Source organism: Manacus candei, unplaced genomic scaffold (genome assembly GCF_025592945.1).
Source record: "Manacus candei isolate 608988 ecotype Guabito, Panama unplaced genomic scaffold, ASM2559294v1 h1tg000049l, whole genome shotgun sequence".
Lineage (NCBI taxonomy): Eukaryota > Metazoa > Chordata > Aves > Passeriformes > Pipridae > Manacus > Manacus candei.
Window position 1 is genome coordinate 6,540,503 of NW_026138097.1, and position 12,757 is coordinate 6,553,259.

Below are 12,757 nucleotides of genomic sequence, written 5' to 3' on the forward strand. Positions count from 1 at the left end.
TGTTCTTTTGATGCCTGAAGGTTCAGTGGTATGGCAAACTGAAGTTTGGACACTGGTCATGGAGAAATGTGTGACAGCCAAGCCTATATGCCTTAGCAGTGTTAGAGAAAATTCTGTGTGGGATGTTGCCTAGTTTCCAGTCCACACATAAAAAATACTTTTTTTATGTATCTCTATAGGTAGTGATATTGCAGAGGAGGGGTGTGATGTGCGTTTTACTGTGAACTAGGATGCCCCTTGAGCTGTGTCTTTTTGGAAGGAAAATCCCCAAAACATTATTTTAAGGCTCAATTAACTAAAGCTTTTAGAACATGTACTGAAAATTTATTTTTCTTACAATTATATTATTGAAGTTACTTTGTTCTAAAGCTCTGCTGTACTAGTCCTTTACCAGCTTTAAAAGTACCACACAAATTGTCAGATAGGATTTATTTTCTGAACTACTGCTACATTACAAGGTACTGGGCGTTATTCCTTCTCAAAGTCTCTAGTAATCATTGGTAGTGAAACAGCAGGCTAACTTTGGAATTTGTCATTGCAAACTTAGCTACATGCAGGGCGCATACCACATGTGATTTTGTATTTTCTACTACACCTATGTGCCAAGAAAAACAGTGTACAAATCGGTTACTCTCTTTAGTCTAGTCATTGGAGAAAGCATCCTTTCAGCTTTGTCCATAGATCCCACTTACCAGACTCTTCTTGCATAGGCATTATTAAATTGCTTGTTCATCTGCCTTATGTTTCTTCTCAAGGGTAAACCTGTAGTAACTCTTGCTTACTGCAGTGGGCACCTGCAGAACTAATAAGTTTCCCATTTAAAAGACATTAGTTATTTCTACCTCTCTGAAAATTGCTCATTCTTGTAAAAGTCTTGGTCCCCTCTTCCTCCTTCTTGTGCATTCTTAGGTAACGTGTTCTACACCTCTGAATAATTTTTCGTAATACAGGTCAAATCTTACCTGTTCAGTGACAGTTTTAGCTCCCATTGATTGCCTCTGCTGGTAACTCTTCTGCACATTGAAGTTCTGTGTACAAGTTCAGGGGGATTTGACAAAGTTTATATTTCTGTAATGATTGTAAAAAATGTATGGTCTAGGGAGTAAACAAACTCACTCTTGGGTGAGTGAATGAGGTGTTGAGTCAAACTGATGATCCTTCTTTTCTGACTTTATTTCTTTTCTGTTCAGAGGCTTAGCTTTACCAGAGGGTGTGAACTGTGTGCTTTCATAGCTCAGCCTGCAGCATAAAGCAGGGAACATGAGCTTTAAACTGAGGAGGAAATAGAATCCCTCTCTCACTCCCTCAGGCAAGTAAAAAAGCCCTCATTCTCATTCTGTTTTTATTTCTTTTAGAAGTGTGGCCTAGCTGTTACTTTTGGTAGTTCAAATAGGCTGTGTTTAAAAGACATTTGGCAGCAAATTCTTCCTTTACATGGGTGCTTCTCTGAAGTTTACCTAAATCAAATATGAGCAGAATTCTACCTTGTGAATATAGGCTTGATGGAGATGTCACAGTCAGTAGTGTTGTGTATGGGTCTTGTTTGATGACACCAAGCTCCCTCTATGTTGTACATGAAATTTAGGCAATTAATACTGAGTTTTTGGGGTCAGGAGGCACCCAAAGTTTGGCAAGACCATACTCAACAAATCTGTATACTTGTGCTTTCATTCTTGGATGATACAGAACTGCAAACCTTGTTCAGAAGGTCAGAGTTAGTCTGTGTAGAGTAGCTCTCTCTAGAACCTAAAATACTGTTTCTGGCAAGCAATGCATTTCCAGCGCATAAGCTGACAAGGAGATGCCTGCTTCTCTCCCTTTTGTGTAACAGCCATGAATGGCTCATCTGCTAACCTCACTTAGATGACCTACTTGCCTTTCACCTCTCTTCTTCCAGCAATAATCTCTCAGACTTTTTGAGCAATCACCATTCAGTGTTATGGAAGCCAAAATCAATCTAAATGCATTGATCGAGGATCATGGTAAGAGGTCACTTTGCCCATAAATTCAATGGAAGTCACACTGGGGGGAGGGAGGGAGGGATTTTTTGCCACATTCAGGTCTCTTATGGTCTTACCTGTTAAACCCCTTGTCCTTAGGATGATTTACAGAAGCTGAGACAATCTCCTTTATTGCTTGTTTAAGTGATTCTGGCTGACCTCTTGCACCATGGTTGAGGTTTTTGGTTTGGTGTTTCTTAAGGTCCATCACTCTTCTCATCCCCATGTGATCTTAAGATAGTGTTCTATCTTATATGCTTTGTGCTAGGTTCCAAGCTGATTACTATACTGTCAAGCACATGAAGTAGCACAAGAGTATTCAATAATGCAAAATCCTTGGAGAGCATTAAAACACTCACCACAGTCTTACATTCTTGATTAAGATGTTTTTGATATGGTGGACCGGAACTATTTGAGCCTTGTCCGTATTAAAGCTTGTGACATGTAAACTTAACTTGACTCAGCTTCCATTCAATAATTACTGTTAAAGTAAACCTTACATTCCACTTCAGACAGTTGTCCTCTGCTTTGTGCTGTGTTTATTAATTGTGAGGAATTTGTGTGCTTTAGAAGAACTCTCATGTCAGCAAACCTTGTTCTGGGTAGTTAGAACAGATGCAGCTACTGGTTGTGGTTTTGCTCCTTTTTTTGATAGCCCTTGCTTCCTTGTGTCTGTGTAATTTCCGTAATACACAGTAGTGCTGAGAGAGTTCTGAAGGGTGTGATAATCTTGACATTTATTTTAAGTAGTGTTTCTTATATTCTCTCTACCATCTGTGGTACTGCAAAAGAAAGAAAACCCTAGTATTATGTGATTAAATGAAATTGTGCCCAGGCTTCTGTGGCTGTTCCAGGCACTGTATTCTACTCCAGTAATCTATACATGTTGCTTTCCTACCAGTCAACAGTGCTCTCCAAAGCCCTGGTGCCATTCTTTGCATGTTTCTTTCATGTCAGCCTGAGACTGATGGGGCAGTGATGTGGAGAAACACACTGAACTCTGCTAAACACTACATACTGGATTTAGCTGCCAGAGCCATACCAGAATGAGAGAGCAAATACTGCAATTGATGTTGACTTGATGCAGCAAACACCATTCATTCTTTCCAGCAGCCAGTGAGGATGCTGCTGTCAGTAAGGTCCACACTGACATTTTGCTTGACGTTCTCACATTAGGCTTAGTCACTAAACAAGGTAACAATCGCTTGGATGCCATGACCAGTTTTCAGTCCTTGTTTCTCCATTGAAAATTTGTCACAGTTTTTTTTTGGTTGGTTTTGTGTTGGTTTTTTTTACTGGGAATGTGGATAAAGTAAGCTTGTGAGCACTCGTTAAAGCCTAACCCAAATAGAATTTACTATTATGATGAAGAATGAGCTGCTGCAATGGTAGGGAGCACTTCACACCTATTCCCTCTCTAGTCTTGTTAGGGGATGTTTTAAGTGGCTGCTATAACTTGTCAGATTCCTGGAACTGGGGCTTCCTCCTGCCTGCCCTCTGGAGCCCAGCTGGTGTGTCCTCTGTCCATCTGAGGCCCATGGATGTGGCTGCTGCTTGCTTTCTTGGGATTCAACCAGTCATACACAGACATATATACAGTAGTGACAGGGCTGATTACACAGATTGCTATGCACCATGTGCTGTCTTCAACACCCACATAAAACACTGTCAGAACTTGTATAAAACATAAGTATAGACAGCCAAGTCTCCTTCCTTCTCTTCAGCTGATCAGAATTGAACTTCGTTACTGAAAAGCACACACTCCCTTCTGCAGCCTCACAAGTCCGTGCATGTTTATGAATCCCTCAACCCTCCATACAACACTCTCTATGTCTAATACTCTCTTTGGTGCTCCGTGGGTCTCCTACTCATCAGCTGGATTAGTGCACAGTAGCAAACAGGTGATGTATGCACCCCTACATGCACCCCTACCCCCTCAAATACCAGTGTGGGCACCCCCCTGTCAAACATCCCTGCCTAGGCCACCTAGTTACTGGTCTAGACCAGCTTGAAGTTTGCTAGAGAATTACAGCCATGTACACCAGCCATGTATACAAGGTTTGGGGAAATGCAAACTACCTGGCCCACCCTAGCAGCTGGCACCCAGGCACTTAGACCCGTGACTCCCACTCCAGTTGCTGGTGCTGGGAGACCCTTACTCTGCTTTTCTCAACCCCATTCTCTCCTGTAGCTGGTGCATGTAAGGTGTAACCGTGAAACCTGTGACCCATGGTCCCACTTCAGTGGGACTGAAGCAGAGACCTTCATTTACTCTAGTTGCTGGCACCAGGGATTCCTTCACCTGCTGTCTGACCACAGTTGCTTGCCTAGAATTTATTCACACTGGTCCCCTCGTAGTTGCTCCAGATATTTGGTCTTAACACCTGTGGACATGTACTCCTAGGATCTGCGTTTCCCCTTTCAGCTACTGATGTTGAGACCCTCCTTTTCTCTAGTTACTGTGACCCCAGGCCTGAGGGCACCTTCATCCCTTGTCCCACTCCAATTGCTAGACCTGAATTCACTCATACTTGCCTCCAGTTGCTGACATAGAGTTCCTAGAGAACATGTGCACATGGGGTTGAGAGTGAGATTGCACAGAAAAATAGTATTTAATAAAATAGGGTACACTGGGGAGCACGTGCAGACTGGCAACCTTTTATGCAACTGACCCCTTTGCTACCCTTTTCTATCTATTGCCCCGCTTCTGTTCCCTTTCTCCTAAACATTCCTTGATAAGCATTGCATAGTCCCACAGGCCTCCCTTGAGTATCCACAGTCCTCATGTTCCTCTTGTTTTCTATTTATTAGCATTCACAGTGTCCAGACTGGGCCTTTCTAAAGCTATGAATTTCTTAGTAGCCTATCAATTAGCAACTGGACACTTTTGGTCTTTGTTGTTGTCTCTGTTTATGGGTCTACTTGTTTGTAGTTTCACATTTACTTTTTCCCCCCATTTCTTTGCTTATTCCTCTCAGTTTACTTATCCCCTTTGCACTGAAAGGTCTGTGATTGAATAACCTTAATGAAGCAGATTTTCCTTCGTCCTCTTTTCCGCATAAACATTTTAATTTGGTTTTGAGCTGATCAGTAGTAGTGAACTTTCTCTGCTCTAAGTGTTTATGAAATTAAATGGGTTTTTTTATTGCAAACAGGTACATGGCTCCTGAAGTTCTAGATGATTCCATAAATATGAAACATTTTGAGTCATTCAAACGAGCAGACATCTATGCAATGGGATTAGTCTTTTGGGAAATTGCTCGGCGATGTTCAATTGGTGGTATGTGACAATCTTTACGAAATTGTATATACTGAAAAATTTTAAGTAACGTACTCAAACTTATTTAGATTCTGATAACAGCTTGCTCTAAAAACAGTGCAAGATAATAGCCAGTATGTCTCAGACTTTCTAATTGTTAATGCTGTAAATGATGACTGGTCTATTCAACCTCATTCTAAACTGATGAACCATACTTGTTGAAGAAAATAGGAAATATTCATGTCTATTTTTTTTTTTATAAAACTTTACATAGAGTGGAGAAAAGGGTGAAGTTAAGTGTTCTGTGAGCAAGGGGCAAACACCACAAGTGAGAACTAGCTAAAATGTGTCCAGATAAAATCTATACCTTATTTAAAATGAAGCATGCTGTTATTAATTATATGCTCTGAAGAAGTATGTCTTTAGTATAGCATATGAAAGATTTGACGTAGCTTATATCTCTTCCAATTTTATAAATTTTAAATTCTTCAAGGGTAATGTAAATGCTCCCAAGTTATGGTTAAGGGGTTTTTTATTATTTATTTATTTGTCAGTCATTGTAATGTAACTTTTAAAAATAAAAACCAAAAACTGGTAGGGTACTAATAAGGAAGACAGTAAAAAATGGAGAATATGTCATCTAATGTCAGCTAAAATAAAGCCATTTTCAACCTATTACAGGAATCCACGAAGATTACCAATTGCCATACTATGACCTCGTTCCTTCAGATCCTTCTGTCGAAGAAATGAGGAAAGTTGTGTGTGAGCAGAAGTTAAGGCCCAATATTCCAAACAGATGGCAGAGTTGTGAGGTATTAACTAACCTTGTTAAAACCGCTTTAGCAGACACTAGAGCTTTTAGTGATTTCAGTGGCTTAAAAACTGTGCTTGTTGTTGAATGGAGAAGGGCTGCTTCTAGGAGAACCTAATTAATTTCATTCTGATCATTGTGGCTTTATTAAATGTCATTGTTCCTTGGTTATACACTAGTATTTAAATGTATTTTCATAAAAACTAATAGCTAACTCTGCATGCAGGATTCTAGGATCCTTCCTGTGAAGCATAGGTGATGCTATTTAAATTAGAGCTAGTCTGAATTATATTATGCAGAAAGCATCATTGCAAATAAATTTTGCAGCGGGGAGTTGTGCTGTGTCTAAGTGGAATTGACTTAACTTCCTTCATAGCAGCCTGTATGGTGTGGTGTTCTGGATTTGTGACCAAAACAGTTTGATAGCACACTGATAGCTATTGCTGATCAGTGCTTACACAGCTTCAAGGCATTCTCCATTTCTCATGTGAGTTGGGGGTGGACAAGAGTATGAGAAGGAACACAGTTGGGACAGCTGACCCAAACTGGTCAGAGGGAATATTCCATTGCTCTGGGAACTCAGCTAGGGCTAGAACAAGTGCTTTCTGATTCACAGCTTAGGAGAACAGCTGTGGTAGGCTACAGGAGGAGTAAGGGATTGATAAGATATGATGTACATTAGATACATTAGAGGGAACTAGGTTATGGCACGTGTGAAATGAATGCATGGGTGAATGCCTGAGATAGGCGATTTGGGAAGAGAACACAGGAAGGAGAGAAAGGTGATGATATTCACTAGCAAGCTGTGGAGTTATTTTTTTAAATGATGGCACTTCAATCCTGATAACTTCCTATCAGTGTAATACAGCTTTCAGTGTAAAATTTTGGAACATCTTCAGTTTTTGTGATTTGCTTTGTGAATGCTACTACACAAGTAACAGACTTCAAAGAATGGTTGTTTAAAGGATACAAGTACTCCAAAAATTTTCAGTCTCATTACAGAGGTTCATTTGAGGAAGACAGCTGATAAATTTCTGAATTGCTTTGTACTGAACTAACTCCTTAACTGGAGGTACAATAAAAAAAAGCGTATTTTTTGTCTAATGTGAAAATTCAGAAAACAGTTACAGACAAGCTACTAATTTTTCATTAAAATATTTTTTCATGGGCCAAAAGCCTGCTGTAAAATACTGGGTTTGCTCTACAGTATTTAGAGAGTTTTGGTTTTCTGTAAATAAAGTAAGAATTTGATTTTTTTTTCAGGCAGCACACTTCCATGCAGCTGTAGCACTGGTAGTAGACTTCAGAAATGCTTGAAGAGGCTAAGGCAGAACAGGGGTTCCATGGGCTGCGTTGGAACAGCAGTACATATAATGACTTGTCTTTCCTTTGCAGGCATTGCGAGTAATGGCAAAAATTATGCGGGAATGCTGGTATGCCAACGGAGCTGCCAGGCTGACAGCTTTGCGCATTAAGAAAACATTATCGCAACTTAGTCAACAGGAGGGGATAAAGATGTAATCCTGGATTTGCTACCGAAGAACACTGTAAAAATCCCTATCTGCACCAGAGTGGCGTGTTAAGATGGTTAATTGTTCTACCTCACTGGGGGAACAGAAGGATATTGCTGCCTTTTAGTACTTCATAGGAACGTCACGTATTAGGATTTTTGTGGATGTGCTAAACAGTTGTGTTGGGTCCTTTCTGTGCACTATGAACCTCTTTCCCAGGTTACTTACAAAACATCATGTATTCTAGTTTTATTAACTTGTAATTTTTTATTTGGAAAGTTGATAGCTGGTTTTTACTAGTTAACTGTGCTAAAAGTAGGAGGTCACTTCTAAAATGGAACTGGCTCACTATATTGTTCTAAAGTGCATCAATGGCTCTTCAGGCAACTTTATTCCTGGCTGGTACATTGACTATTCTGAACCACTGTCTCAATTCCTTGATTCAGATTGTGAATGTACTTACTATTGGAGTATACCTTGCTTGCTATTTAAGGTAGTGTATCTTTTGGACTCTGACTTTGACTTACAAATTGACCTCATTCAGTTGTGGGAACATAACTTATGCAACTATACATGATTACTGGGTTTTTTCCACTTTTTCAGAACATTACATTGCCTTCAAAATAGATTGTATCACACCAGTAAGTGCCACTTTTGAGTCTTTTAATGCAAAACAGCAGGAACATATGAAGCCTTTGGTACTTTTGGTTTCAAAAATACAAGTTAAAAATCAACTGTTCCTTTGCCTAGCTAAGATCTAATTCTCACTTGTTTCAGCAACATAATTCATGGAATATTTTTGATTTTACCAAAATCTGACTCTTGATACCACTGTAGGAGTTTTAAATAGTGTAAGCTAGTAAATTCACAGTCATATTTTGTAATTGTCAAGTTATGAGTCATAATTATGTAGATGATTTTTTTTTTAATGAAGTGGTACTTCTAAAATGCTCTAAGTACCTCTTTACTTCAGAAAAGTAGCAAGAAGAGTAAAATGTTCTTAAGGGAGACTTTGTTTCATTAAATCAAACATGAAAAGCATATTTTCTGTGCAGTTCTGCTGAGTCTTAAGGCTCAAAGAACAATATTTGCAATTAAATGAGGATTAAGTGCACCTGTAATTAGAGAAAAGTTATTTGGGCTTTTGTACTAGAAAGTTCAAAGCTGCTTAAAGATTTTATGTGCATATATGTTGTGTGCCTCATACACAAAGTGGTGAGCTACAGAAAGTGGTGAGCTGCAGGTCTTTGGATACAAATACCAGAGGATTCCAGCAATCCTCTTCATAGTTAGAAGAACAAAGCTTATGGTGACTTGTGTTGTCATAAGAACACAAAAGAATATGCATGGCTTTAGTCAAGATTTCCATGAGATTTTAAGGGTATCATAAAATCTTCACAAACCTGTATAGAAATTGAATTGCTTCCTGCCCAAATGTACAGCTTCTGGAGGGGATGGGAAGAATTAAATGGAAAATTGTCCTTAAAAAACTGCTGTTACCAGAATATTTTAATTGCAGTTTTAAGAAGAGTCTGGTTGACCTTTGGTTTCATCAATGCCCAAAACAGTCCATAGTATTTTAGTGTGTAAATATGCCTCTCAGTTAATATGCCCCCTCACCTCCTACTCTCACAACACATCTGTACCCATCCCATTACACAACACACATGGCAATGTTATCTTTGCTTCCCTTTCATCCCTCAGCCCACTGAGAGTTGATCACAAAGCCGGTAGCAGTGATTGCTGACAGCAGCATAGTCTGTGACGTGGTAGCTAAAGCAGGAAGATGAGTGGGGCCTAGTAAGAAGAGGCTACATAGATGACTTAAACCTTAGCCAAGATAAGCCTTTGCACTTCACTGACTTCTGTGTTATTGCCTGCTTGGAGGTAAATTTGGTTGATTTGGGAATTACAGACCCTCAGAGGTTGAACTGCAAATAATGAAATGCTTTATTCGACCACCTTTATGGATGAGTTTACTCATACTGGAAGGCAGCATTCAGGAGAAAAGGAAAAACTAAGGGAAGTTCTTGGAAAACAGTTAGGCTTAAACATATGTACAGCTGTCACAGTTGTGTTTGTTTGGCACTATCTAACAAGTCAGGCTTATGTGCTTCAGGGCTCCATCAATCAAAGCTCAATTAAAAGTTACTTCATGTAGGTGTTTAAATACGCTATGCCTGTGTGCACATGGACAACTGTGCACCACAGCATTTTTCAGTTATGAGTGTTCAGAAAAAATCACAGAATATGTTGAGTTGGAAGGGACCCACAAGGATCATTGAGTCCAACACCTGGCCCTGCACAGGACCATCCCGAAGAGTCACACCATGTGCCTGAGAGTATTGTCCAAATACTTTTTGAACTCTGTCAGGCTTGGTGCTGTGACCACTTCCCTGGGGGAGCCTGTTGTGGTGCCCAACCACCTTCTAGGTGAAGAACATTTTTCTAAAATCTAACCAATGCTTGAATATAACTTAACTCCAAAGCCTATCTACCTGGCATGCCTCTCTAGCAAGTTCTATATATTTAGGCACATATTTGAAGAAAACAGATCAGTGTCAAAGTGTGCCTTATTGTATCTCCATGATAATGTCATAGGCTTCCTATTTAGCTTTGTTAGCTTTTTTTGTAACTTTGTTACATTTCAAGTTTTCATAGACGTAGTTGGGTCCTTACCATTGATACAAATGATGTAGATCATACTTTAGAAACATCAGGCTTCTGTCCTGCCTCAGATCTCTATAGTTGTCCTGATGGTAACACGATGTGGTAATGTAATCAAATAATTTTTAGTGGCTTTTTTAGCACCTACAAAACTTTATCAGCATAATGTTTAATTTCCTAAATATAAGGAACAGTTCTGTGTCATTTTAAAGGGGATCTACAGCAGCTGAACAGCATCATGGCATGTGGATTATTCTGTCAACTGTAGAGGCTTGTTACATTGTCTCAACCACCTGCAAATCTTCATTCTCCCGCATTGCTAGCAACTATTTTTACTTTGTTCTAATATTTTGCTTTGTAATAGAACCTTGCAAAAACAAAGCACAGAAGGATGCTTGACACAGTGTATGACATTAGGAACAGTATTTTGGAATAACCTTATTATTCATATTGGGCTGCAGAACAGGAAAATTCTGAGTAGAGCTATATGTATCCTCAGTTCTGACACCACAACTTCAAGCTTTGTTCTTCTTTTCCATTATATCAACTGAACACCTTTTACAAAGGCTGTGTCTGTATATATTATGTAACTTTAAATGTTACCTGTGTAAGATCATATCTTATATATATGGACACAGGTACACATAAGTATTTTTTAAATTAAGATTGTAATATCACCAGATCTGCTCTTGGAAATCCAGGGGGACCAAAATATTTTAGCATTCAAAATATTAATTTTGTATCATTTCAAGTATATACCAAAACAGTTTCTGATTAATACTGATGCAAATGTTTATTGTAAATATTACATACATTACATCACTTAAGTTTTGTGGATTTAATCAATTTTACATGTTAGTAGCATTGAAGCCTCAGTTTGGTTTACAGACTTGTGATCAGGGGGATGTGGACATGGAGAACAAGGAGCATTTGAAATGGTCTGATGCTGAAGAGCCTGAAATGTCATTTTTGGAATGCTGGAATTCTTCAGGGACGTTACAACCTTAAAAGCTGGAATTCTGGGAAGTTTCTCAAGCGGACTTTCCAACTATGACACACTGTCACCCTCCAATGGTTCCACTTGTAATCCTAAGAAAGACTTTGTATATAGGTAAAGACATTGAGATTGACTGACTGTATGGGGACGTGAAGGTGTCAAATGAAGTAAGAGGCTGTTTTATTTTTTCAGTAATGGCTCTGAGTGTGATTGCCATGAAATTCACCTTTTAGTTAGTTCCTCGTTTACGTTGTGCCATTGAAATGATTGCAAGGTGTTAATCATTGTGTTTAAAAAACAAACAAACCCTTCACCATATCAGTTGCTTTAAAGTCAAATTACCTCTTAAAAGACCAAGGTACATTTACCTCATGTGTATATAATGTTTAATATTTTTCAGAACGTTCTCCAGGTTTGCAGTTACATGTTTCTAGAAATATGGGTATTTCTAAATTTACAACTTCAGCGGTACTAAGTATATTATCTGGTGCCCCAAAACACTTTAATTTTCTGTATTTTATTGTATTAGCAAGTTTGCTGCTTTGTCACTGTAGCACCTGCCCTTACATAGCTGTGTGGATACTGCCTTGTAAATTTTACTTTTTTGGATGATTTGAGGATCTTGTACAGATGCGTGTCACTTTTCTAAACCTTACCAAATTGTGCATTTCCCTTACATTTCTGAAAATATGTATTGTATTTGTAGAGTATACATTTCAATGGATTGTAAATAGGGTAGTAGAAGAGTGGATGCTTATCTTAAGTGCTAACACTACAGTAGAAAGATTAAAGCAGTGAAAATAAATAACTTTTTTTCAAAATGCGTGAGTTGTCTTTCAGAGCAAGAAGTTGTGGGTAGATATGGGTTTGCATGTAGTATTCTTATCTGGTAAAATGTGGGTTTGCTGTGAATTCCTTTCCTCAGAAGAAATTTCTGCTAGCACAAAAATGATACAAGAATTTGTTAATGCTGAGGCAGTCCATCTCATCTGTGCTATGCAGATAATGTGCTGCTCTTCCTTGTGTCCTACAATAACAGTTGAATAAGAATCTTTCTGGTGTGTCTCATCTCCTGGACAAAATAACTCATGACAAATTTTTCTGTCTCTACTTTTATATATGAGTAGAAATAACAGAGCTGCTGAGGATTTCAGACTGCTTAAACAGCTCCATGCATCCCAGAACAGCAAGTTAAATTAGCTTGTGTTGGAGTGGATTGTTTCTGTGCAAAACTCTGGTTTAGGCTGCTGTTCCATTTCTGAGGGAAACTGAAGATTTAGACATGACAAAAATAGGACATCTTGCCCTTCCATAATTTTATGTGCCTCCCTTAATTTTGGCTTAGAAACAACCAGACAGAATTATGAAAAAGTACTTGTTCCAGCAACCTTTCTCCAAAAAGGGAAGCCATAAGGTGTCCAGAGAAGGCAAATAGCTCTGTCAGAACACTGTGTTCCTGTTCAAATGCTTTTACAGGAAATATGATTATTTGGCTGAAAATGCATCCCTCTC

The 12,757-nt window shown here is 38.8% G+C and overlaps 1 protein-coding gene across 1 annotated transcript in view; it reads left to right on the forward strand.

Moving 5' to 3' along the window:
- TGFBR1 (transforming growth factor beta receptor 1) overlaps positions 1-12,066 on the forward strand; it is a 34,171-nt gene extending 22,105 nt beyond the window's left edge. The window contains exons 7-9 of the mRNA XM_051798899.1: positions 5,156-5,280; positions 5,941-6,071; positions 7,466-12,066. Of these exons, the coding sequence (XP_051654859.1) occupies positions 5,156-5,280; positions 5,941-6,071; positions 7,466-7,591 (382 nt within the window). The 3' untranslated portion in view covers positions 7,592-12,066. The remainder of the gene's footprint in view (positions 1-5,155; positions 5,281-5,940; positions 6,072-7,465) is intronic.
- The last annotated feature ends 691 nt before the right edge of the window (positions 12,067-12,757 follow it).